General features: G+C 52.8%; 1 protein-coding gene across 8 annotated transcripts in view; it reads left to right on the top strand.

Annotated features, from left to right (window-relative positions):
• The window catches only part of PRKCZ (protein kinase C zeta), an 86,382-nt gene that overhangs the window by 2,837 nt on the left and 56,918 nt on the right, over window positions 1-26,627 (top strand). The window contains exons 2-5 of one of the 8 annotated variants that reach the window (XM_053575213.1): window positions 1,326-1,447; window positions 2,461-2,550; window positions 4,428-4,478; window positions 14,192-14,293. The exons of 1 other annotated variant lie outside the window; for it this stretch is intronic. In XM_053575213.1, the coding sequence (XP_053431188.1) occupies window positions 1,326-1,447; window positions 2,461-2,550; window positions 4,428-4,478; window positions 14,192-14,293 (365 nt within the window). 6 more of the 8 variants (XM_053575214.1, XM_053575220.1, XM_053575221.1 and 3 more) reach the window with 6 other exon arrangements.

The following is a 26,627-nucleotide window of genomic DNA, read 5'->3' on the forward strand; positions in this document are numbered from 1 at the left end:
AAAAGGGTGAAGGGATGGCAGGTTCCAACTTCTGATAGTAGGAGTGCTGGGCACAGGGTCAGGCAGTAAGCCTGTGGGGCAGTGAGGACATCAGCTTCATATGACCCCAGGGCATGAGGGATGGGTGTAGGGTCTTGGTCTCTGGAGCTTCTACTCATATGATCATTCATGGCAGGGGTCCCCTCAATGCCTCAGTTTCCCCACCCACTGTGATGCTGCAGGCTGTGGTGAAACCAAGCTGGGTTGGTATCTGTGTGGAGAATTGGGGCCCAGGCGCAGGTGTGGGCAGGCTGTTGGCTGGGTGCATAAGTTAGGTCCTGGGCTAGTGAGCCAGGCCCTCGGGCTGCTATGCTAGGGCCCTTGGTGAGCCCTGGGTTCTGGATTTATCTTTGGGGATAAAGACTTTGCTTATGGAATCGAGTTTGATGGAATTCAGGTGCTCTCAATGAGGAGACTGGCAGTGCTGACCAAGCAGAGCCTGTGTTCCTGCCGTCTGGGGTGTCTCAGAACTCCCCAGCTTCTTTTTATTGGCCCTGTGCTCTTTGTGGTATCAGGTGACTATTGACTGTCCGGATGACTCCTGCCCAGGACTTCAGCAGAAATGAGTTGGACCTTGAGTCAGTCCTTTCCCTCCATGGAAGGCAGGAACAGCTTCTGTGCGTGGGAGTGGGGGTCCTCTGATCCCCCCTTCACCTGTGAGGCTGGCCCTCAGAGGGAACTGAGGGTCCCTGAGCTATCTCCCGCTGTTGAGATTCAAGTCTCACTTTTGGATGGAAAGATAGAAGGTTGTGATGTTCTGAGAATTGGTTTTCAAAAAAAACGCATCTAGAATTGTATCCAGCTGCCATCTTCCCTGGAGGGTTCAGGACGGGCCTTCCCCTCTGTTTCCACCTCTACAGAGGTCCTGCCTCCATGACAGCATGCACCGGCAAAGTTTGGGGGAAGGTTTGTCTGGGTTCCCTTGCCTTAGTGAAGCTGAAGGGCTTAGACTGACCAGGCTTGCGTCCACCTGGGGGAACCTCATCTGGACAGGCAGGTCCAGTCACCTGGTCCCCACTATGGGCACCTTCTGATGCTTTGACCTTGTTCTTGCAACCCAGGGTTGATCTTTCTTCTCTGCACAAGGAGGGCATGACAGAAATTTTACAAAGCTGTGGTCAGGGGTTCCCTTTTGTGTGTGTCGGGAGGTGGGGGGGGCAGGGCTGTCATATTGTCTTTGAGAAAAGTTTCATTTATCTAATCCATGATTTGGTTAATCAATAATTAGTATTTAATTTGATTCAAATATGCCCCGTGGTGACAGCCATTGTGTCCTCTTCACCCAGAGACATCCTGATCACCAGCGTGGACGCTGCCACCACCTTCGACGAGCTCTGCGAGGAAGTGAGGGACATGTGTGGCCTGCGCCCACAGCACCCGCTCACCCTCAAGTGGGTGGACAGTGAAGGTAGCCCCTCACCCCGCGGGTTCACCAGGCGGCTCAGCCTCCTCTGTGGGGAGGGTTAAAACCATGGAATTAAACTTGTTAGAGCCAGCTTTTCCCCATGAAGGATGTTTGGAAAGAGGTTGGTTGTAAGCACTTGAATGGAAACAGGGTTTGGAGGTGGAGAGTGACAGGGGACACGCTTAGAAGGAGGCTGTCCTGCAATATGCAGCTCTGGTCTTAAACCCTAGGGAGGAACTGTAGGGTCTCCCTGACCCCGCCAGCGGCAAGCCCTTGCCTCTTGACCAACCTTCTGTTCTTAGATCCTGGGCTTTTCTGGCAGGGGTTTGGGAAGATGAGTTCTTCATTTTCTCAGGGAGAGTGGGGAGGGCAGGTGCAGTGGGCTGTAGCACTCCTGCCTCCCCTCCCCTTCCCTCCTCTTTCCTCCCCTCCCCTCCCCTCCCCTCCTATGCCCTCCCCTCCTCTCCCTTCCTCTTCCCTCTCTCCCTTTCCCTCCTCTCCCCTTCTCTCCTCTTCCCTCCCCTCCTCTCCCCTTCCTCACTCTCACAGTCAGACTCACATCCTAGAAAACTGGGGGATTGGGAGACAGTGCAGAGAGACCCCTTTCCCCTGCGTGACTGACTGGCATGTGTCGGGCGAGGATGTGGCAGAGTGGGCAGGGCCTCACAGCTGCGGCATTTCAGCGGGATGTGCCCACAGCCCATGCATCTCTGTGTTCTTGTCTGGTGGTGGAGGGCAAGGAGCCTTTCCCTTCAGTGTAGGACTATCCGAATTGGACGTTTGCTCTGCAGATGTTGCTCTCAGGGCCCAGGGAGGGCTGATTTCCCATCTGGGGATGGATTGTTCTGATGTGAGCTCTGAGGACTGGGTGGCTCCTGGTCTGGATGGCCGTTCTTGAGCCTCCTGAGCCTGCTGGGGGGTGGCCAGTCATGGTGGTAAGGGCTGAGCGGGCACCGTCAGAGACATCCTTGCCTCAGGCCTTCGGCGGCCTCAGCACTGTCTCTTGCCCTGCCCAGGTGACCCTTGCACCGTGTCTTCCCAGATGGAGCTGGAGGAGGCTTTCCGCCTGGCCTGTCAGCACAGGGACGAAGGGCTCATCATTCACGGTCAGTGACGGCGGTCTGTGGAAGTGAGGGTTCTCGGTGGTATCTTCTGGTGTGGGCATCTTTGCCAGACCACCTGGCGTATTGGAAGGATGTTGAATATAAGGCAATGTGGGTCTATTTTCTCTCTCTCCTTTTTTTTTTTTGAGAGAGTCTCTGTTGCCCAGGCTAGAGTGTAGTGGCCTCAGCCTAGTTTACAGCAACCTCAAACTCCTGGGTTCAGGCGGCACCTGTAGCTCAAGTGGCTAAGGCGCCAGCCACATACACCAGAGCTGGCGGGTTCGAATCTGGCCCAGGCCTGCCAAACAAAAATAGCCAACGTTGTGGCGGGCACCTGTAGTCCCAGCTACTTGGGAGGCTGAGGCAAGAGAATCGCTTAAGCCCAGGAGTTTGAGGTTGCTGTGAGCTGTCATGGCACAACCCTCTACCCAGGGCTATAGCTTGAGGCTCTGTCTCAAAACAAAACAAAGCAAAAAAAAAAAAAAAAAACTCCTGGGTTCAGGCGAACCTCCTGCCTCAGTCTCCTGAGTAGCTGAGACTATAGGCACCTGTCACAGCGCCTGGCTGATTTTTCTATTTTTGGTAGAGGCGGGGTCTAGCTCTTGCTCCAGGCTGGTCTCAACTCCTAAGCTCAAGGGATTCTCTCACTGTGATCTCCTAGAGTGCTGGCGTTACAGGCATGAGCCACTGTGCCTGGCCCTCTCTGACGTTTTGTTAGCCCAGATGAAAATTGCTCTTGTTGGTAAAGAGTTCATAAGCCAGCATGGTGTCTTCCTGCATTCCAGACACAGATGCATGGTTCTGCTGGTTGATTCTCATTTCCTGGGAGCCACCTGGCTCCAACCTTTTATGGTGGGCAGAGGGTCCAGAAGCTGGTCCAGGGCCCATGGCACATGTGGAGAGAGTAGGGGATGCCCCCACATTCCCTCCTGTGCATTGCTCCCTGGGCCTGTCTCTAAACTCGCAGCTTTCTTTAGTTTTTAAAGTTGAGAGCCAGGTTAAGAATTGAGTCATGATTATTGTAGCACCTGGATTTTTGTCTTTAGAGTGGGCATTTTAGGCCATGCTCTCTAATGCTTTTGAGTTCTGCAGAGTATCTGGCCAGCCTCAGAGCGTGGTTTCAGCAGCTTTGGCCAGCCAGCCGTGCCTGTGTCCACTGCTGATACAGCTTAGGCTCTTTGCCAATGGTCCGGCCATACACCACTGAGCCCAGGAGATGGGACCAAAGCTTAAGCTTAGAACTGCCATGGTTTCTACTGAATCTGCTCCTCTCCCTGTTATAGGCCACCTGGTTAAAGTACTTCTTATTGGCAGTTTTTATGTCCCTGTGGCTTCGAGTGTCAGAGTGACAGTGAGCACATCTGTATCCCCTCTCCCCATTGAGAGCCACGATGCTTTAAAAATTCACTTGGTTTTTCTAGATAAGAAAGTTTGTTTTAGCTAAATTTTAATACTTTCTAAATTTCTGTTTTAATAATTTATTATGGAAGCTTAGGATATATGTTAAATTATTTAAGTTTGGATTCTGTCATGAGCATAAAGAAATGGAATTTAATGCAAAGTAATTGCAGCTCTTTCTCATTTTATATTATTTTTTTAATGCAGATCAGTAGTTTTCTTTGCCGGCTTTGTTCTCTGGCTCCCTCCGATTGCTTCCCCCCCTGCATTTTTCAGTGGATTTTAAAGTCCTCCAAAACGGAGCTTGGCAGACGTAGCTGTCCTTGGGTTTCCAAGGCTTTGCCTTAACAGGCATCTCCCAAGAGCTGCTCCTGCTGGCAGGACCATGAGTGCCTCCTGCGAAGGACCTCTGGTCAGCTGGAGCTGGGCAGGGATCCGGAAAAGGCACATTAAATGACTCTGTGCTCTCTCTCTCTGTGCAGTTTTCCCAAGCATCCCAGAGCAGCCAGGCATGCCCTGTCCAGGAGAAGACAGTGAGTACAGAGCTTTTCCTGTAACTGGTACCTCAGTGAGGGGATTGAACTGTTGACCATTGAGAAGGTGGTGATACTCCTCTTTTTGGGCTGTGAAGAGTCTAAAGCCATTGCCAGCAGCCGTGTGTGTGTGTGTGTGTGTGTGTTTTCACTGTGGCCACTGCCCTGGGATGTCTCCTGTGTACGTTCTGGCCAACCCGAGTGCTGCATCCAGGAGGGAACTCGCTTGGTTCATTGGTGGCACGATGAGAAGCCCAGCAGGTCCCTAGTCTCTCCCTAGGAGGGCAAGGCCTGTCTCAGCTCACAGCCCCCAGCCCTGGTCATCTGCTGCGCCCTGGCCTGCACTGGCCCCAGGGCTGAGGTGGAAGCTTCCTGGTCATGCTCACACTGGCCCCTTGGGCAGGACATAAAGGAAAAGGAGGCTTACGAGTGGTGGGCTCAGAGGGAAGCCTCTGACTGCACCCCAGAGGCCACTGGGCCCCTGCAGCTGGGGGTGGTTTTGCTGGGAGTCCTGGATCGAGTCAGCTGTGTGTCCAGTTATTGGTACTTGTCTCTGTCCCTTTTGGGCAGGGGAACCCCTAGCCCAGCCCCCAGAGCTCCCTCTGGGCTGGCCTCACACCACTGGGTCAGGACCCTCAGGCTGGCATGAATGGTAGCCTGGGTCATCCAAGAATTGGGGTGAAGCAGATTTGTATGGCTCGGAGTCACCACTGTCACCCAGTCGAGTGGGCAGTTGTGGTGTGAGTCTGGATTTAGGGAGAAGCCTAGGCTGAAGTAGATTTGGTAATGCTGATCACAGGGCAGCTGGGGATTTCCCATAGTCTGCTGGGTGGGGGCTGGAGGGTCAGTTGCCAGTGAGGCCATGGAAATGTCAGTAGCTAGAAGTCCTGGAGGAGAGGAGTGGGTGGGTGGGCCATGGCAGGTGGGCCGGACAGGGACAGTATGAGGAACACAGGGACACCTTCCGCCATCTGGCCCTGGTCATGCCTCTCAGTGCCAGGTGCTCCTGGGAGATGGGTGCCCCAGTGTGTCTGAGGGGTGGCGGGTGACGAGAGAGGGATCCATCAGTGGGGTTCACAGTGTCAGGTGGTGATAGCTGAGGCCAGAGGTGGGTAGGGCGGCTGGCTGGCGGTGCAGGTTGAGATTTGGAGCTGTGTTGAGAAGGTGGGCAGTGAGTCCCCTGGGATAAGAACTTTCTGGGCAGCCATGCCAACAAGGGTGAAGGGCCGGAGGGCAGAAGATATTTGGCCCAGCTGAGGTTTTGCTCCAAGTGGGCCTGCAGGGGGTGGCTGAGGGAAAGTGTAGGTGGGGTTGTGTGTGGTGCCTCGAATGGCTTGGAGGGGTGGGTGGACAGGCGCAGACCCTGTGATGTGGAAACCCCCCTCCAGAGCCCAGGCAGCTGGTAAGGAGGCCTTGGAGGCAGGTGGCCACCAGAGCTGGTTCCAGGGTCTTCCTCCCTTGCAGAGCTGCCCCCAAGTGTGTTCTGCCACCTGGGACCTTCCCTCTATGGGTGTGGGCCCTGGGGAAGTGGTACACTCTGATGGTTTATGCATCCTTTTTTTTTTTTTTTTTTTGTAGAGACAGAGTCTCACTTTATGGCCCTCGGTAGAGTGCCGTGGCCTCACACAGCTCACAGCAACCTCCAACTCCTGGGCTTAGGCGATTCTCTTGCCTCAGCCTCCCGAGTAGCTGGGACTACAGGCGCCCGCCACAAGGCCTGGCTATTTTTGGTTTATGCATCCTTATGGAAACATAAAAACATATAAACGAGCCAGATGTTCCCCCAGGCTCACTGCTCTCTGTGCACCTCATGCCACTGTCCCATAGGAGGGGATACAGGGGTGGTGCTTACTGAATACTCGGACGACATTGGACCATGGCGACAAGACTGTGTTCATCTGCCCACGTTGTGCCTAGCACCCGAGGATGCCAACTCTGGGAGCCCACAGCATTTCTGGGTCTCGTCGCAGCCCTGCCTGGGGTCTGGGGTTGGCCCTTTCTGTCCGTGACCTTGGCGTCCTCCTCTACCTGTGTGGATGTTGACCAGCTGGCCATGTGTGGGGAAGGGCGGCCTGAGCTAGCTCAGCCTCTGCAGTGTCGGAATAGGGGTGTGAGTATCTCTGCCAGAAGGTCAGTGGGGTGTGGTTCAGGGGAGTCAGCCTAGTCCCCACGGGGAATGCAAAAAATGTGGCTAGACCTGGCGAGACGGCCACCTTGGGCTCACAAGCAGGTCCTTGAGATGCTTTTGGGGTGGCCCAAGGCTCTGGAGACCACTCAGTCCTGCTGGGAACATTCCACCAGAGCCGACAGGCGCCCTTTGCCAAGGAGGTCGGAGGCAAGCACCAGAGAGGACCCTGGGGTGGTGGCCGGGTGGTGGTTCTGCCTGCTTATGGGTCTCCTGCTCCGTGTACTGGTGTCCACCTGGCTGGATGGTGCACAGGGTGCAGGGAGGCCCTCAGTTCACTGCAGTCAGGAGTGTGAGAAACAGCACATTGCTTATACCGGGTCTCCCAGGCAACTGGGGCTGCTTTGAGTGTTGGCATCTTGCCAGGTATTTTAACTCAGTTTCATTCTGATGCTGATCTCAGACATAGGACACACCTGTCCTGGCCACCCAGTGGCCACCATGTGCAAGCTCACTGTGTGATTTTGGTGCCTGCATGGGCACTTGTGTTTATGGGGTTTTTTGGCCTCGAGCAGCACTGCCTTGTGGGTCAGTGAGAAGAGCCAGATGGGCAGGTGTAAACATCAGTGCACACAGCCACACAGACAGCTGGACAGAACAGAGATGGCTACGTGCAGGAATGAGGCGAGGCTCCCAGGGCATTGCCCTGGCTGGGGGCTGCCTCACTTTCTGCAAATACCTTCTGGAACATTCCACTCATATTGTCAGTCTGAATTTGTTTTTTTAGGTGGTTGTTTTTTAATCATAAAGCATACTTAACATAAAATTTACTATTTTAACCACTTCGAAGTGAACGGTTCAGTGGTGCTCAGGCCATTGTACAGCCTCTACCTCTCCCTAGTTCCAAATACACTGAGAGAGGGAGCCCAGGCCCCACCTGTGCTCGTTCCCTGCTCTGCCCTCCCTGGTCTCTGGTGACCAGCACTATACTTTCTGTCTCCGTGGACCTGCCCACTCTGGACGTTCCATGTGAGTAGAATCGCTCACCACGTGTCCAGCTTCCTTTACTTGGTGTGATCTTGTCAAGGCCATCTGTGTGGCAGCACGTATCGGCATCTCCGTTCTCTTTTTCTAATTTTTTAAAATTCTAGTAAAATGTACATAACATAAAACTTACCACCTGGGTGATAAGAGTCTTCTTGAGACAGAGTCTTGCCAGGCTACAGTGCCCTGGCACCATAGCTCACAGCAACCTCAAACTCTTGGCTTTAGCAATCCTCCTACCTCAGCCTCCTGAGCAGGTGGGGGTACACAACACCCCACTAAATTTTTCTGTTTTTAGTAGAGACAGGGTCTCGCTGTTGCTCAGGTTGGTCTTGACCTCCTGAGCTCAAGGGATCCTCCCACCTCAGCCTCCCAGAGTGCTGGGATTATAAACCTGAGCCACTGTGCCCAGCCCCTTAACCAAATTTTTTTTTTTTTTTTTTTTTGAGACAGTTTCATTTTGTCGCTCTTGGTAAAGTGCCGTGGCGTCAGCTTACAGCAACCACAAACTCTTGGGCTCAAGCAATTCTCTTGCCTCAGCCTCCCCAAGGCACCTGCCACGATGCCTGGCTATTTTTAGAGATGGGTCTCGCTCTGGCTCAGGCTGGTCTCGAACCTGCAAGCTCAGGCAATCCACCCATCTCGGCCTCCCAAGTGCTGGGATTACAGGCGTGAACTACCGCGCCTGGCCCCTTAACCATTTTTAAATGTACAGTTCAATGATGTGCAGTATCCACATTGCTACCACATTTTGTTCCCCAAAATGCAGCTCTGTTCCTACTAACCACTAATGCCCTAGGCCCCAGCACCCCCATTCTGCTTTCTCTGTGCATGTGGCGACTACTGGGAAGCTCCTACGGGTAGAATCTTGCAGTGTTTGCCCTCGAGTGACTGGCTCATCCACTGAGCACAATGTCTTCAAGGACCATACACGTTGTGGCAGGTGTCAGAGTTCCCCTCCTTCTTAAGGCCAAGTAGTCCATCACATGTGGAGCCCCCATTTTGTTCAGTTGTCTGTCTGTGGACATTGGGTTGCTTCCCCTTTTTAGCCCTGTGACAAGGCCACTGTGAAGAAACATGGTGTCCAAACACTGTCTTGAGATGCTGCTTTCAACTCTGTTGGGTATAGACCCAGAAGTGGAATTGCTGGATCATTGGAAGGTCTATTTTTAAAGAACTGCTGAACAGTGGTCCATACTCTATGCAGCATTAACATTCCCACAACCAGCATATAAGGGTTCCAGTTTCTCCACGTCCTCACTAATATTCATTATTTTCTGTTTTTTTTTTTTTTTTAATAGCCATCCTAATGGGTGTGATTTTGTGATTTTGATTGGTGCTTCCCTGACAACGAGTGATGTTGAGCATTTCTGCATGCTTATTGGCCCAGTATATGTCGTCTTTGGAGAACTGTCTGTTCAAGTCCTTTGTCCACTGAGGTATTGGGTTGGTGGTGAGTGTTAGGAATTCTCTATTGTGAGTGTATTAATTCCTTATGAGATGCGTGATTTGTAAATCTTTCTCCCATTCTGTGGATTGCTTTTTTGGTTTCTTGTTGTGGTGTTGTAGTGTTTTTGTTTTTGTTTTTTAGAGTAGCTAGGACTCCAGGTTCCCACCACCATGCTTGGCTGATTTTTCTGTTTTTTGTAAAGACATGGTCTTGCTCTCTCTCAGTCTGGTCTCAAAGGATCCTTCTCCCTTGGCCTTCCAGAGTGCTCGGATTGCAGGCATGAGTCACCACGCTCAGCCTAGTTTGCTCTTCTTTTTCTAATTCCTTGAGTTGTAAATTTGAGAACTTTCTTATTACTGTCAATGTTTGTCGCTATAAATTTCCTCTTCGCACTAAGATGTGGTTAGATGTTTGGCTACCAAGTCTCCTGTTGAAATCCCATCCCCAGGGCGGTGCCTGTGGCTCAAGGAGTAGGGCGCCAGTCCTATATGCCGAAGGTGGCAGGTTCAAACCTAGCCCTGGCCAAAAACCACAAAAAAAAAAAAAAAAAAAAAAAGAAATCCCATCCCCATTGCTGAGGGTGGGGCTGCTGGGAGGTGTTGGGTCGTGGGGGTGGGTTACTCATGGCTGGTGTGGTGCCCTCCCTGTGATGACAAGGGAGTCTCACCTCATTAGTTCATGGGGGAGCCACTGCTGAAAAGAACCTGGCAGCCCTGCCTTCCTCTCCTGAGCCCTCTCGCCAAAGGACGTGGGACACGCCTACTCCTCCTTTGCCTTCTGTCCCCACCGGAGGCTCCCTGAGGCTCCCCCAGGCTGGTGCAAGCACCATGCTATAGTGGTCGTGACCTGTCCAGATCAGCCAGTGCCCAGTGGGATCTGTAGCGGCAGAGGGGCTGGAGTGTAACTGTCAAGTGAGTTCCACCAGCCCAGCGGTGGCCCACTCTGGGACTTGGGCAGGTGGAGTAGGCTCCTGCCTCAGTTTCCCCTCCATGAAAGGATTAATGGAGCTCAGGGGGGCTCCTGGAGCATACTAAGTGCTTAGCAAGGCTAGCTTGCTGTAGTCCTGCCCAGGTTGCTCAAGGGGGGAGGATAGCGCCCCTGCCGCGTACATTCCAGTCCCCCCTTGGCTGGCCAGCTGGAGCAGGCCATCTGCAGTGCAGGTGGGTGGTGGGTGGGTGGGTTACCACGGAATCCTTCCGAACCAGCTTAATGCCTGTGGCTCCCTCGTATTTATAGATTTGTCTATTGTTTAATATGAAATCCAATTTCATTCAGCTTTGTCTCAAATTATTTACAACAAACTGGAAAAGCTTGTTTTCTGCCTTAAATAGGCTTCATTAGCAATCTGCCAATTGGGCCTCAATTTTCTAGATTTCTGGAAAGCTGAGTATTTTGGGATGGGTTGGAAGGGAGATGTTGGCCGAAGGACAGGGGTTGTGATGTGAAGCTGATCATATGTGCGAATCTTTACACTGGACACAGTATAAATGTGCATTTCCACTTGAAGCCCTATGGGGACGGTGACTCAGTGACTCTGATTTCTCTGTGTTTGTTGGGGGGTCTGCAAATTGTTTCCATAAAGGGCTTTGTGAGCTGAATCTCTTGTCACTGCTGCCACTGTGGTGCCGAAGCACAGGTGATGCCCATGTTCCAATAAAACACGAAGGATGCAGAAGTATGTATTTCACAGATTTATCACGTGTCTCAAAATACTATTATTGTTTTTATTTTATTCAGCCAATTAAAAATGTATAGGCCATTCCTCGCTTACTGGCCTACAGAATAGGCACTACGGTTTGCCAGCCTCGTTCTCACGGGGACTTGGGCCTTCTGCTCAGAGGATGCCTTCTGCTCAACGCAGCCTCTATGGCTCACGTCTGTGCTTCAAGTCTTGTGAGATGCCCTGCATGCAGCTGGTCAGCCCTTCAGGAATTGGGGTCTGAACCCTGTGAATGCACATAAACACAGATTTATGGTTCACGTGGGTCTCATTAGTATTCAGGTGTGGTGAGGCCAGCAGGTCAGAGCCGTCCACTGCCAAGAAGAGAGCTTGTGGTCAGGTTCCACATGAGGGGCAAGACGAGCCACTCAGGGATGCACTGGGCCTGGAAACTTAGGCAGAGCCATTCTTGTGGTTTCCATGGGGAAGGTTGGATGAGGCAGGCTGCAGAGCTGTCCCTGGTGTGGACCCTGGGGGACCCAGCAGGGATGTAGGCCTGGAGCGTGAGCACCATATACAGGAGGTGTCCTGAACATGTTTCTAGTCCATCGTGGTTCTTAGGTTCTCAGAAAGGTCCCTCAAAGGGCAAGTCCTTTGCTGCCTCTCAGAGTCACTTGGCCCCATGAGGTGCTGGCCCAGCTACAGGGCCCTGGATGGCACAGTGTCAGAACACAGAAAACAAGAACATAATGGTTGACACACTGATGCCCCCTTGTACCTGGTCAGAGACAGCCATCTGAGCAGGACGCTCACCTTCCCCAGCACCCCTTACCCCCAACGCCTTGCTTGCACAGTCTGTTGGAGATGTGGGCCGCAGAGGTCCCTTGTCATGCCTGTGTGGACTCCTGGGCCGCAGAAGTCCCTTGTCATGCCTGTGCGGGCTCCCGAGCGAAGCCTGACCTCGTAGGGTTAGTGCAGGTGCCACGCGAGTTCCAAGCTGGTCCATGTTCTTGTGAATGAAGGAAAGTGCCACTGGCCGGTGCTACCACAGTCCCCAGATTGTCAGGGTGGCAGTGGCTCCCAGTCTGTCTGGGAGACTAGGTTGTCTACGGTGGCAGGGCACAGCATGTGTGGCCCTGCACTGGGTGGTGGGGTGCTCCCGCCCAAGTCCGGGGCCTGTGCCGTTCCAGGCCAGCCATGGGACGCTTAACCTTTCCTGTTCCTGTCCTCCAGAACCATAGTCTGCTGGCACTTAGGGCACAAAGTCGCCTGACCTACGGCTTGGCCCATCCTCAGCCAGCCCAGGGCCTCTCCTCTCGTCCCTTCCTTGCCAGGAGCCCTTGAATTTTTGTGTTGAGCCCATTTACAGCAGGTCAGAGGTCACTGGCCGCCGAGTCTGCTCCAGTGGGGCTGATCTGGAGGACCCCACCCAGCTGGGCTCCATGAAGCTTCTGAACCTGAGCCTGCCCTGGGTTTGGCTGCTGCCCTACTGGGCCCTCCGCTGGCCCGTTTCAATGCAGAGATGCTTGTTGTCATGTGACGTCAGCTCCTTGACATCCATGCCGTGTTTTAGTTTGTGCCTCAGCTGCCGGCTACAGCTTCCCAGGGGAGCCGGGTACCACCCGGGCCTGGAGACATGAGGAGGCAGGGATGTGAGGGGCGGGGGACGGCTTGGCCAGCCTTCCCTTAAATATCTGCTCCTGGCGCTTAAGCCCACCCTGCCTATTGTGGGGGTCCGGAGGCGAGCAGACAGAGCGTCGGCTCCTGAACGGGAAGGAAAATGCCTCCTCACGCACCCGCTGCCCAGAGAGCATAAAGACTCCCGTGCTCAGGAGCCTGAGAAGAAAGCCCGTGAGTAATGCGCATCTCTCGGTGGGTTTCCACACCGTGTAGGCCGTGTGCTTGTGGCAGCGTCTGTGCAGCCTGCGTGCTGCACAGATGTTCCAGACGCCGGCACGGCCGGTGCCGCTGGCCGGGCAGGGACGTGGCCAAAACAGCCCTGGGTGATGTCAGGGGAAGCACCATGAAAGGCTGTTGTTTTGTGGGGCGGCGGATTTTTAGGGAAATACGCTGTAGAGAGACATGCCGGGAGAGCTTTGCGGCTGAGGTGGGGGCTTGAAGGAAGGAAATGCACGCCCCGGACACAGATGGTATGTGACCGCGGCCTGGAGGGTGCACAGCCCTGGCAGCCGCAGGGCCAGTGGGGCTTATCCCCCATTTTCAGCTCTCTGGCCTTGGGAGTCCCTGGTGCTTGGGGCTGTGCTGTGGCTGATGCTGTCTGGCTGTGTCTGGGTTGTGGGCAGGACGACCGGCATGTTGCTGCTTTCTCTTCACTCTGCATTGCTGCAAGTGGACAGGTCAGTAGGACCACAGGGGCAGAGCCTGGGCCCCAGTGGCTAGGGCTGCTGGTGGCTGTAACAGCAGCACCTGCTCCTGTAAACAAGCCTCCTGGGCCATGCAGTGTTGGTGGCGAGCCTGCCTCCTGCCTGTCCGAGCCCTGTCTGTGCTGATGACAGCGTCATGTCGGAGTGGGTGGCCGGGCTCACTCCATCAGGTCCTCGATGTTGGGGGGGGCAAGGCGCTGGTATTTGGTTTTCTGCTATAAAATGGTAGATTCAGATAGGTCTGGGGACTGCAGGGTTGCCAGAATGTGGGTGCTTTTCTGACGTCCATTTTGCAACGTGGTTTTATAAAAAAACAACCACCAGCAGCAGCCTCCCCTGCCAGGCTGGTGGGGAGCCGTGAGCCTAGGAGGCCTGGCTCAGGAGGTGGCTCTCCCCCATTCGGAGGGCGGGCGCTGGATGCTGGGGAGGCCACTTGGGCAGAGCGCCCCTCCCCCAGGCACAGAGGGACCTTTGCAAACACCGGCACCTTGGGCAGCCAGCTCGGTCACCAGGGGCACTAGTTTGTAGTTTGTGCTGATTTTTGAATGATAAAATTCTGCTGTGTTGGTGGGCCTCGCAAGAAGGAGAAGGGGCTGGGCATGCTCTCACGTGTGCTGCCAGCAGGGGAAACGAGCTGTGTCATAGTTTCTTCAGGGTGTCAGGGCATCCTGGCCTCTTTCCTCTCTTGTGAGCACACACGACTGTGTGTGGCCGATGTCAGCCCCCCGGATGCTCACCCGCCATGGGGCTGCAGTGCCAGGCCCAGACGCTGGAGGCAGTGGTCCAGGGGTCCTCACTGGGGGCTAGTTGGAGCCACAACTGGGGCACAGGTCGGAGACTCAAAGGGTCGCCCCCTCCCCCAAACCTGTTTCAGTTGATGCTGCCAGGACCTGCTGTGGCTGGTGTCACCCGTGTCTGTGTCTGGGCCAAATCCACATGGAGTTGCCACTCCTGTCTCAGCTGCCAGGGGGGCTCCTCCTGATGTCTTCATAGAGTTTGGATCTGCTGACAGTTATGTAAGGACTCACGTGTGCTTTTGCCCACCTCCAGGGCACCAGGTTCCCTCTGGGTGTCTCACAGGCTGCCCGCTAACCCATCGGATCACATGGTTGGCAGCCTCTGCAAAGCACCTGAGAGCCTGGCCCATTAAAGGTGGGTGTGCCCGCAGGACGCCCCCTCCAGTTGGGGTGTGGTGGGGCCCCTCAGTGTGTATGGTCTCCACAGGAACTCCCCACCCAGCATTGTCTGAAGCCCCCACTCAGCCTGTTTTTGTTGATGTCTGTGCTGAGTGTGTCTCCCTGCCAGGCGTCTCTTCCCTGTAGACCCCAAGACGTGGGGCAGTCTTTGCTGACTTAGAGCTGCCGAGGACACTGTCGCAGGGCAAGGGCCATCCGAGGGGAGAGATCTGGGAAGGCTGGGTCACCTCGGAGGAATAAGGAATAGTCCTTTTCTGTGCCTGCCCCTTAGCACTTGAGTTCAGGGTCTGGGGTCCTTGGGGTCAGGTGGGTCTGGCCTTACTGCACTCTGTTCATGCTCTTTTGGTCTCTCTGCCACCTCAAGCCACAAAGCATTGACCAAGCTGCACCCCACCTTAGCAGAGTGTGTGGGACCCGGGATTGCTGCTTCTGCCAACTGTCCCCCCGCGGGCTGGCCAGGCGGGCTGCGAGGAGCAGCCTCTCCATGGATGTTTGTTGCTTTAGTCTTTTCCGTTTGGGACATGACATGTTCCCCTCTTTCTCTGGGACATATCCCAGAGAAAGTTCACCTCTTCCTTCCTTTTCTGCCTTCCCATTAGGGTTATATCACTATTTATTATTGAATCATTGAGTATTTACATTATCAGGGATTATGTAATATTCATGAGCCACTGGGATTGCATTCTAGCTTCTAGTCAGACGCCGTTTTGTGTGTGTATTTTTCTCCTGAAAGTTTTTTCTCTTCCCTTCAAAATAAGCCACCTGAACCAGCAGTGCCTCTAGCATCTCAGATTGTTTTTGAGAATGAAGTTATGGGGCGATTGTCTGTTCACACAGAAGGTGGCGCAACAAAGTCCCCCACCCAGTGTGTCTGGGCAAGATGGGCTGTTCCTAGGGTCATCCTGAACACGTGGAGGGGGGCACAGTGTTTTGACTGGCTGCATTTCCCTCTGTGTCTCTGAGGCTCCCAGGCAGAACCCTTGGATTCCACCCATCCCGCCGCACCGCAGGCAGGTCCGTTACCCCCAAGCGAGGCTCACAGTCAGGAGAGGAAAGAAACTAGCAAGTCCTTTCCAGTAGTTACTTCAAAGGTGTGACCACCATCTGGCAGACGTGGAGGCTGCTTCACCTCATTGGAGTCATCGTTAATTTGGGGGGCTCACAAGAGATTTTGCACCTGAGGCTGGTGGGAGGGAGGAATGATGACTTTGTGTTTTATTGTTTAATTTGGTGGTATGAGTCTGTCTGGTCTTTTTGAAATTTGCTTTTGAAATGTATCTTCTGTGGGAAGTTTTAAAAGATTCCATGTGCGGGTGAGACAGAGCTGCCCTGTGTCAGGCAAGGTGGCTTCCTCTGTTCAGCCTCAGTGGAGTAGGGTTGCTGGTAGAACTGAGCAAGGTCAAACCCAGCACTGGAAGGCTAGGCCTGAGGACATGGTGGTGTTGCCATTGCTAAAAGCTTGTGTGTAATGTTTGTGTTGTATGTTATTTTCACATTTAAAATTATATCTTGAGTTTTACACATTTTCCATTTCAACATGTTGAGTGGTCCTGGGTGACTTGACCAGAGCAGTGTTGCTGCCCCTCCTACCTGTTCCGTGAAGGAGCTCACGTTTTACTCTTGGCATTTATTTCCAAATTTCTTTCTTTCCTTTTTTTTTTTTTGAAGATGGGGTCTTGCTATACTGCCCAGGCTGAGCTTGATCTCCTGGGCTTGAGCAGTCCTCCTACCTCGCCTCTCAAGTAGTTGGGACTACAGGTGTACACCACTGCACCCTGCCTCTGTTTCCAAATTTCTACATATATGCTGCTGTTTCTAGACTTTTCCATTTGGGACATGACTTGTTCCCCTCTTTGTCTGGGGCATGTCAGTTCACCTCTTCCTTCTTTTCTCTGCCTCCCATTAGGGTTTTATCACCATTTATTACTTAATCATTGAGTATTTACATTATCATGGATCATGTAAATATTCACAAGCCACTGGGATTGCATTTCCTTTTTTGCACAACTTTTGTTTTTTCTTGCAGTTATACTTGTCTTGACTTTCTTTCTCAGCATTGCCTAGAAGTCCTATCTCCAGTTTACCCCTGGTCCTCTCAACAGAAGAGCAGTGCTGCCCACAGCCCACTACTGCCTCCTTGGAGTACCTGGGACCTCCCTGCACAGCCTTCTCCTGGGAAGGCTTTTTTCCGCCTCCTTCTCTCCTGTTCTCTTGATCCCTGGTCCCCTTCTTTGTCTGTCCTGGCTTAATGTCTGGTTAAGACACCCTCTGGAGATTTTCTGAGGAAGGGGACATGGGAGGCAAGTTTCAGCGGATCTGGCTTGAAAAGGCTTTTCCTCTACCCACACAGGCAATGGTAGTTTAGCTAGGTATAGAATTCCACATTGGAAATTATTTTCCCTTCTCATTTTGAAGGAATTATTCCCTCCCACTGCCTTCTAGCTCCTGCTAGATGCTGTTTTGACTTGTGTGTGCATATTTTTTCTCCTGGAAGTTTTTTTTTTTGGTGAGACAGAGTCTCACTGTGTTGCCCTGAGTAGAATGTAGAGTGCTGTGGCGTCACAGCTCGCAGCAACCTCAGACTCTTGGGCTTAAGCTATTCTGTTGCCTCAGCCTCCCAAGTAGCTGGGACTACAGGCACCCGCCACAACACCTGGCTATTTTTTTGTTGCAGTTGTTATTATTGTTTATTAGGCCCAGGCCAGGCTTAAACCCACCAACTTCCGTGTATGTGGCTGGCGCCTAACCACTGAGCCGCCTGGAAGTTTTTAGAATCTTCTCTTCAGTATTCTGTAGTTTCAAGTGTCTTGACAGGTAGCCTTTTCTTGCTCTTTGGGCTGGGAACTTTTCAGTGTGGAAGTCCATGACATTCAGGCATTTCTGACATGATTAACGCTCCTTCTATTGCTATTATCCAAAGCCACCACCGACCATTTGCTGCCCCCAGACGCTTCTCTAACTTCTTTTTCTATTGTCAGAAAAAGAAGTTATTTATTTGTCTGTTTAAAACCTTTATTTTCTCGGAGAGTCTTCTAAATTTTCTTGTTAAAACCATCATTAAGTTTTTCTTCCTGTTTCTGCTCCTATCCTTTAGTTTCCAAGAATGCTTTTTTGTTCTCTGAAGACCCCTTTTTAAACCAGGGTGTCCAGCTCTTACTTGAGAGCTGAATATCACTCTGTTTCTTTGAGGTTGCTGTTACGGCCAACAGGCACCATAATGTATAGTGATGACATGGGTATTCTCGAGTGCCTGCTTGGGTTTAAGCCTCCACGTGTGTGAACTGCTAGATCCTTGTAGCACCCTGTGAGGTAAGCACTCCTGTTTTCTTCATTCTGTGGAGGGAATGGCAGAGAGGTCCAGACATTTCCCTACATTGCACAGCTTATGCGTGGTGGAGTTGGGACTCGCGCCCCGCTGTTGGCTGAGGCGCCCCAGGTCCTGAGTTGTGTGTCCTTGGTCACAGCACCAGCCCCTCTATGTCTCAGACCCCTTGGACTATGGGTGTGATGGAGACAGGCTCCCCCAGCTGTCATGTGACTAAGCAAGGGCTGAGGCTACCACAGAACAGCCAGGTGATGAGTTGGTGCGTGATGTAACGCCGTGCGAGGTGATGCTGTGGCACTGGGGGTTGGGTATCTTCTTCCTTTGATGTTTTCATGGGTCCCTCGCCTGGTTCCGTCTCTTTCCTTGTTTCTCTTGGATTTTGAGGCTGTCGTCAGCCCCAGGTGACCCTCGCTTATCTGCCCCAGCCAACTGAGGAGTCTCCGAGGCCCAGTTTTGGTGATCCCAGCATGGGGAGCCTCTCCCGTGCCCATAGGGGAGAGCGCTGCCTGTGGGCAGCGCGTCTGGCCCATCAGCAGGAAGGCCAGCCCGTCTGAGCCCTCAGTCCACTGGCTGCTTCAGGCAAGAGCCAGCGTGGAGGTTGTCTGGGCTGCACCGTGGCAGGCCCATCTCCTGCATCCCTAGGTTCCATGGGGCCAGCGGTGCTAGGCTCTAGCATGTCACTGCCAGCGTCCACTTCTCTGTGCTTGTTGGGGATTTATTGGCGTTTTTCTTTCTTTGGGAATGTAGGTAAATACTTGTGTTCCTGCTGTTGTGTTTACCTGGAAACCAGCTAGATTACACTTTTCCTGAGGCTAAATTACACAGCAGAAAAGGCTTTGTGGGTGGACGTGGCTGGTGACTGCCAACCAGATGCCCTGCAGGCCTGAGCCAACAGGGCCAGGGGACGTGGGGGTTGGGGGGTGAGGGGGGAACAGGACCCACAGGACTTAGCCTCCTCCTCTGTCTTTCCTAGACTTCAGCTTCACATGGCCTGGGGGCAGTTCTCAAATGTTTTGGCCACAGTAGAGGTTGGTTCTCACCCCATCCTTCTGTGGCATTTGAGAAAACTACTTTTTAGGTCAGGCCTGGTGGCTTATGCCTGTAATCCCAGCACTTGGGGAGGCCACCTTAGCTCACAGGTTGGAGACCAGCCTCAGCCAGAGCAAGACCCTATCTCTAAAAATAGCCTGGCACGTGGTGGGCACCAGTAGTCCCAACTACTTGGGAGGCTGAGGCAAGAGGATTGCTTGGGGAGTTTGAGGTTGCTGTGAGCTGTGATGCTAGAGCACTACCAGGGGCAACAAAGTGAAACTCTATCTCAAACAAAACAAAATTACTTTTTGTAACAGTTTTATATTTACAGAAAAGGCGAGACAACAGCACAGAGGACAGTAGTTTCTACTTCATTAGTATCTTTTACTCCTGTGATACCCAGCTGCAGTTACTGAACTGAGGGTTTTTACTCCTGTGATACCCAGCTGCAGTTACTGAACTGAGGGTTTTTACTCCTGTGATACCCAGCTGCAGTTACTGAACTGAGGGTTTTTACTCCTGTGATACCCAGCTGCAGTTACTGAACTGAGGGTTTTTACTCCTGTGATACCCAGCTGCAGTTACTGAACTGAGGGTTTTTACTCCTGTGATACCCAGCTGCAGTTACTGAACTGAGGGTTTTTACTCCTGTGATACCCAGCTGCAGTTACTGAACTGAGGGTTTTTACTCCTGTGATACCCAGCTGCAGTTACTGAACTGAGGGTTTTTACTCCTGTGATACCCAGCTGCAGTTACTGAACTGAGGGTTTTTACTCCTGTGATACCCAGCTGCAGTTACTGAACTGAGGGTTTTTACTCCTGTGATACCCAGCTGCAGTTACTGAACTGAGGGTTTTTACTCCTGTGATACCCAGCTGCAGTTACTGAACTGAGGGTTTTTACTCCTGTGATACCCAGCTGCAGTTACTGAACTGAGGGTTTTTACTCCTGTGATACCCAGCTGCAGTTACTGAACTGAGGGTTTTTACTCCTGTGATACCCAGCTGCAGTTACTGAACTGAGGGTTTTTACTCCTGTGATACCCAGCTGCAGTTACTGAACTGAGGGTTTTTACTCCTGTGATACCCAGCTGCAGTTACTGAACTGAGGGTTTTTACTCCTGTGATACCCAGCTGCAGTTACTGAACTGAGGGTTTTTACTCCTGTGATACCCAGCTGCAGTTACTGAACTGATACGGGTACATCTCTAGCTAAAGTCCTCACTTGATTCTGACTTCCTTAGCTTACCCGAAAGCCCTCTTTCTGTCCCAGAGTCCCATCGGGGTCTCACATCATATTTAATGCTCAAGGCATCTCGGGGCTGTGACAGTTTCCCAGACTCCCTGTTTTCAGTAACCCTAATTGTTAGGAGGCCCAGCCAGGTGATTGGTAGGACGTCCTGCAGCTGGGGTTTGTCTCATGTTTTCCTTGTGCTTAGACTGTGGTTATGGGTTTTGGGGAGGAAGACCATGGGGGTAAATGCCCTTCTCTACTGGAGGGGGTGTCAGGGAGGCCACAGAGTCCTGGGTCCTCCTGGTTAGTTGCCTGAGTGTCCACACATATGTTTGTCACGGCATCTCAGGAAATGACATCTGTCCTGATTGACCACAGCCTGTCCCCCTTCAGAGTAGCACTTAGGAGTCCCCACAGTAGTGAGCATGTAGACAGGACTGGATCCCCGTCAGTCAAATAATGAGCAACTCTAGGGGCATCTGATGAAGTGACAGGTGTCACACCTCAGGGGCTTCCCTTCTGCTGCTCTCCTTGTGCCTTAGCAGGTTGGAGTGCACAGTTACGATTGAGGCTGCTGTGTTGTCGAGATCCGTCTCCAATACCTTGGTCTCAATTCTCAAACGTTGTGTATTTAGCTTTTCATGTGTCTCTGGCCTAAAGCATTTGGGTATCTGGGGGCCCTTTGGAAGTGCAAAGATTTCAAAGGAGAAGCTTTGAGAGGGAAGCTTTTGAGGGGAGGCTGTTCCCTTGAGGATGCAGACTGGGGACCCCCTTCCCATCTCTTCCTACAGCCCTGGTTCTTTCCTCACTGCTCTGATTCCAGCTCTGAGCCCAGGCTGATGGCCCAGGGGGAGGGTCTCAGGACCTCCTATACTCATGAATACTATTGAGATCCTAAAACAACTTTGAGTATATATATGGGCTTTAGTTACTTAGAATGGGAAATATTTATTTATTCATGTATTTAAAAATTATAAACCCAGGCTTGGCGCCTGTAGCTCAGTGGTTAGGGCACTGGCCACATGCACCGGGGCTGGTGGGTTCAGACCTGGCCAGGGCCTGCTAACCAACAATGACAACAACAAAAGAGAAAAGAATAGCTGGGTGTTGTGGCAGGTGCCTGTAGTCCTACCTACTTGGGAGGCTGAGGCATGAGGATTGCTTGAGCCCAAGAATTTGAGGTTGCTGTGAGCTATGATGACATCGCAACACTCTACCCAGAGGGACAGAGTGAGACTCTGTCTCAAAAAGAAATTTATAAACCAGGCCCGGCATGGTGGCTCACGCCTGTAGTCCCAGCACTGGGGGAGGCCGAGACAGGTGGATTGTCTGAGCTCAGAGATTCAAGACCAGTATAAGCAGCAGTGAGCCAGAGTAAGACCCCGTCTCTACTAACAACATCAAAAACAGCTGGACGTTGTGGTGGGCGTCTGTAATCCCAGCTACTGGGAAGGCAACGGGACAGAGCATCGTCAGAGGAAGAAGAAAATGAACAACAAAAAAAAAAGAGTACTTCAAACGAAGAAGAATGAACAAGTAAGCTGAAATTAAAAATTAAAAGAAAATTTATAAACCCATTACATGTTAACATGAATAACACTGTTTTAAAGAAAAATGACTGTTTTCTCAAACAAATTAGCAAGAGGATGGCGACATTCCGTGTGTGGCTTAGCCAAAGACAGTTGCAGTCTCCCGTCTGCTTCTGTGTTCAGTCTATTGCACTGTTTTGGTTGAAGTACGTGAGAAAAATCCAACACTTGTGAAAGTGTGGAGTATTTTAATGCCTTCTCAGACAAAGCAGGACATCCTTCTTTGATATTTCTCTAAAACTTGACAAGTGGTCAAGTCTTAGGTTGTAGCATGGACCCCGAGGCCTCATCATTACCTTTGCTTTGCTTTTCTACTCAGTTAAAAACTCATCGGTCTATTTGCATTTGAATAGATTGCCCACCTCTGCATTTTTAAAATCACACATTACTTGTTGGGAATATGTCACTTCACTGGGTTTTGCAGATCTTCCAAAAAGCAGTGGAAAATTCCCCTCTACCCAGACTAGAGAGTGAACAAGAGGAAGGCAAATACTGTCTGGTTACTGTTGTGGGAATAGTGTGCACTCCAGGTCCCTGCAAGGGTCTCTAGGACCCCAGTTACCACTGTCCCATCACATGGTGGAACAGGTGCATGGCCACCAGGTCAGAGATGGCCTGTGTGTAGTCACCCTTACCCCGGCTGGGACAGTTGCAGGGGCGAGCGGGACACTGAGGCGTTGTGAGTCCACATCTCCACATAACCCAGGTGCACTCTGTCACTAAGTGATGGTCAGAGGTGGGGTCAGGCACTGAGGGCAAGGCAGGTTTCACAGGTAGGCTGTGTGCATCCCCCACCCTGTGATTCTTCAGTCAGGAGCCAGGAGAGGGAGTTGAGTTGTGTATTCATCGAGAGGAAAGATGGGTGCAGACTTCTCCTGTACCCTGACAGCTTCAGGGGTATTTGGGACACCACCACCCCCGGCCCAGTGATTGCGCAGCAAGTGCAGATCAGGAGTTTTGCCGTTTTTTCCCCCTTAGAATGTATCCTTCTGCACTCATGCTGTTGCAGTCCAGCTTCCAGAAGTTAACTTGGATTCACTGGTTTTCTTCTGTATGTTTACGTCATCAGTGTGATGGAAGATCAGTTGGATTTGTGTATTTCTGATTGCATTCAATTTTAGGGCCTCCCTCCCTTCCTTCCAACAGATTCTTACTCTGTCACCCAGGCTAGAGTGCCATGGTATGGGCCTAGCTTATAGCAATCTCTCACTCCTGGGTTCAATTGATCAGTCTACCAAGCAACTGGGACTACAGGCACCTGCCCCAGCATCTGGCTAATTTTTCTTTTATTAGTAGAGACAGTGTCTTGCTCTTACTCGGGCTGGTCTCAAACTCCTGAGCTCAAAGGATCCTCCTGTCTCGGCTTCTCAGAATGCTGAGATTACAGGCATGGGCCACCATGCCCGGCCTCCATTCTTATTTGCTTTGTTTTATTTTGGGGGTGTGGGACATCACAGCTTATGGGCTGACCCTGTTAACAGCTGGTAGGGCAGCCGCCACAGAGGGAGAACCGTCTCAGCACCCTCAGACGGTGTCCTAAGATGCCAGGTGGTTTGGGGGCTGATGTGCTCAGAGGGTTTTGAGTGATGCCTGTCTTTTTGCTTTAGTTATTTTGGTCTTGTCCCACCACACAGCAAGCTTTGATGTTGTATTACCATGAGGAATATAGCAAGGTATCTGTGCAAGGGGTTTCATGTCACTAAGAAGATGTATTGTGAAAAGCAGAAATGACTAACTGAGAGGCAGTTAGTTTTCTTCTGAAACAGCCCTTTGTTAAGGGGAAGGGTTTTGCAACCTTTCTGCTGCTATCAACAAAACCACTTAGTAACAAAGAATACTTGATCTGAAACTGGGGAAAGAGCCCCCTTCATCCAGGCTTCTAGAGAGCCTGCATCTGAGGTGGCCAGGGGCAGCAGCAGGGCCCTTGGGTGGCTGGGCTGGTGGACGCCTGCACCATTGGGGGGACGGCGTGAGGGCCAGGCCGCCTGGTGACTGGCACGTGTTGGCAGCCTGGACATTTGGGTGAAGGCGTCTTTTGTTTTGACCATGGCGGAGCCAGTTGTGAATAGCGGCTTTCTCTTTCGGGTGCAGGGGTGAGGGGTCAGGGTGGGACACTCCCCCCGTTGGGACCCTGTGCTGCTGCTTCCTGCCAGTGTACCGTAGAAGGATCACTCAGCAGTTTCTTGTCTGTGTGGCCCAGGCACCACCGCCCTCACCTGGATAGCCACCTCCTACTCCTGTCCCAGCTCCATCCAGCCCTCCACATCATCACCCTCTCTCTGATGGCTTAGGTTTTCACCCCTATTCCTGCCTCTCCTCTCCCCTCCTCGGTGTGGGCTCCCCTGGGTGGGGCCTGTCAGCTGTGACTTCGGACTTAGGGCTGAAGATGGTGTCAGACATTTGATGAGGGCCCTGAGGGAAGAGCGTTGTGACAAGTGACCGTCCTTATGATTCAGCCGTCTCATCTGGGAGCCTGGGCTCTGGTCAGGGATGAGCTGAGCAGCATCTTCCTGCAGATTGTGTGGCCGTGAGGAATGTCACCTCACTATCTGGGTCAGGCTGTGGAGCCACCAGCCATGAGGGAGCCCAGGGCACACGTGGCTCTTGGAGGCTCCTCCCAGGCTGGGCACCGTCTCTCAAGGGGTCCAAATGCTGGCAAGGTGATGGCGGCTTCAGGAAGGAAAGACTTCCACATTTTATTTTTAAAACAGTGTCTCTGGTTGTAAAAGCAATACATATTGACTACAGAAAATTTGAAACATATAGTAAAACATTAGGAAAAATCATTAAAATTATAGAATTTCAGAAAAGCAATTACTCTGTCAAAAAATACAAACACACTTTTTATCTTTTGAAACTATGTGAAATAGGGTGGGCCTGTGGCTCAGTGGGTAGGGCGCCAGCCCCATAAGCCAAGGGTGGCGGGTTCAAACCTGGCCCCAGCCAAACTGCAACAACAACAACAAAAATAACTGGGCGTTGTGGCGGGTGCCTGTGGTTCCAGGTTCTAGCTACTCGGGAGGTTGAGGCAAGAGAATCACCTAAGCTCAGGAGTTGGAGTTTGCCGTGAGCTGTGACACTAGGCACTATACCGAGGGCGACAAAGTGAGACTATATCTCTAACAACAACAACAACAAAAAACAACTACGTGAATAACAAAACATCCATGTGGGTGTCTTGTCAGCTGAGAGATAGATGATCCCCCCGAACCACTGAACCCAGGAGTTAGAGCAGGCTAGTGCTCAGGGGGTCCCTGGGTTCCCCCGTGAGTCACCATCTCTTCCCTTGGCTGCTCTGAGAAGGGCCCACAGAGGGTTCCCAGGCAGCAGACTCCTTAGGAAGCACCTGTGGCCCGCTCTACCACTGCTGATGGAGGTGTCATAGGAACCGCCAGGGCCAGGCTATGTGGCCAAAAGCAGGGCCCATCCGTTCCAGACCTTGGGCTGAGCATTGCCTATGTAAACCAGCACCATAGTGACCCATCAGCACAATGAACCAGCAGCGCAGTTAACCGGCGCCATAGTGAACCAGCAGCGCAGGGAACCAGCAGCACAGTGAACGGGCACCATAGTGAACCAGCAGCACAGTGAACGGGCGCCATAGTGACCCATCAGCGCAGGGAACCAGCAGCACAGTGAACGGGCGCCATAGTGAACCGGCAGCGCAGTGAACCGGCGCCATAGTGAACCAGCAGCGCAGGGAACCAGCAGCACAGTGAACGGGCGCCATAGTGAACCAGCAGCGCAGGGAACCAGCAGCGCAGTGAACCGGCGCCATAGTGAACCAGCAGCGCAGTGAACCGGAGCCATAGTGAACCAGCAGCGCAGGGAACCAGCAGCACAGTGAACGGGCGCCATAGTGAACCAGCAGCACAGTGAACGGGCGCCATAGTGGACCAGCAGCGCAGTTAACCGGCGCCATAGTGAACCAGCAGCGCAGTGAACCGGCGCCATAGTGAACCAGCAGCGCAGTGAACCGGCGCCATAGTGAACCAGCAGCGCAGGGAACCGGCGCCATAGTGAACCAGCAGCGCAGTGAACCGGCGCCATAGTGAACAAGCAGCGCAGTGAACCGGCGCCATAGTGAACCAGCAGCGCAGTGAACCGGCGCCATAGTGAACCAGCAGCGCAGTGAACCGGCGCCATAGTGAACCAGCAGCGCAGTGAACCGGCGCCATAGTGAACCAGCAGCGCAGTGAACCGGCGCCATAGTGAACCAGCAGCGCAGTGAACCGGCGCCATAGTGAACCAGCAGCGCAGTGAACCGGCGCCATAGTGAACCAGCAGCGCAGTGAACCGGCGCCATAGTGAACCAGCAGCGCAGTGAACCGGCGCCATAGTGAACAAGCAGCGCAGGGAACCAGCAGCACAGTGAACCGGCGCCATAGTGAACAAGCAGCGCAGTGAACCGGCGCCATAGTGAACAAGCAGCGCAGGGAACCGGCGCCATAGTGGACCAGCAGCGCAGTGAACCGGCGCCATAGTGGACCAGCAGCGCAGTGAACCGGTGCCGCAGTGGACCAGCAGCGCACTGAACCGGTGCCATAGTGGACCAGCAGCGCAGTGAACCGGTGCCGCAGTGGACCAGCAGCGCACTGAACCGGTGCCATAGTGGACCAGCAGCGCAGTGAACCGGTGCCGCAGTGGACCAGCAGCGCACTGAACCGGCGCCATAGTGGACCAGCAGCGCAGTGAACCGGTGCCGCAGTGGACCAGCAGCGCAGTGAACCGGTGCCATAGTGGACCAGCAGCGCAGTGAACCGGTGCCATAGTGGACCAGCAGCGCAGTGAACCGGTGCCATAGTGGACCAGCAGCGCAGTGAACCGGTGCCGCAGTGGACCAGCAGCGCAGTGAACCGGTGCCATAGTGGACCAGCAGCGCAGTGAACCGGTGCCATAGTGGACCAGCAGCGCAGTGAACCGGCGCCATAGTGGACCAGCAGCGCAGTGAACCAGCAGCGCAGTGGACCAGCAGCGCAGTGGACCAGCAGCGCAGTGAACCAGCAGCGCAGTGAACCAGCAGCGCAGTGGACCAGCAGCGCAGTGAACCGGCGCCATAGTGGACCAGCAGCGCAGTGAACCAGCAGCGCAGTGGACCAGCAGCGCAGTG

The sequence above is a fragment of the Nycticebus coucang genome, chromosome 22 (assembly GCF_027406575.1).
Source record: "Nycticebus coucang isolate mNycCou1 chromosome 22, mNycCou1.pri, whole genome shotgun sequence".
NCBI classification, from domain to species: domain Eukaryota; kingdom Metazoa; phylum Chordata; class Mammalia; order Primates; family Lorisidae; genus Nycticebus; species Nycticebus coucang.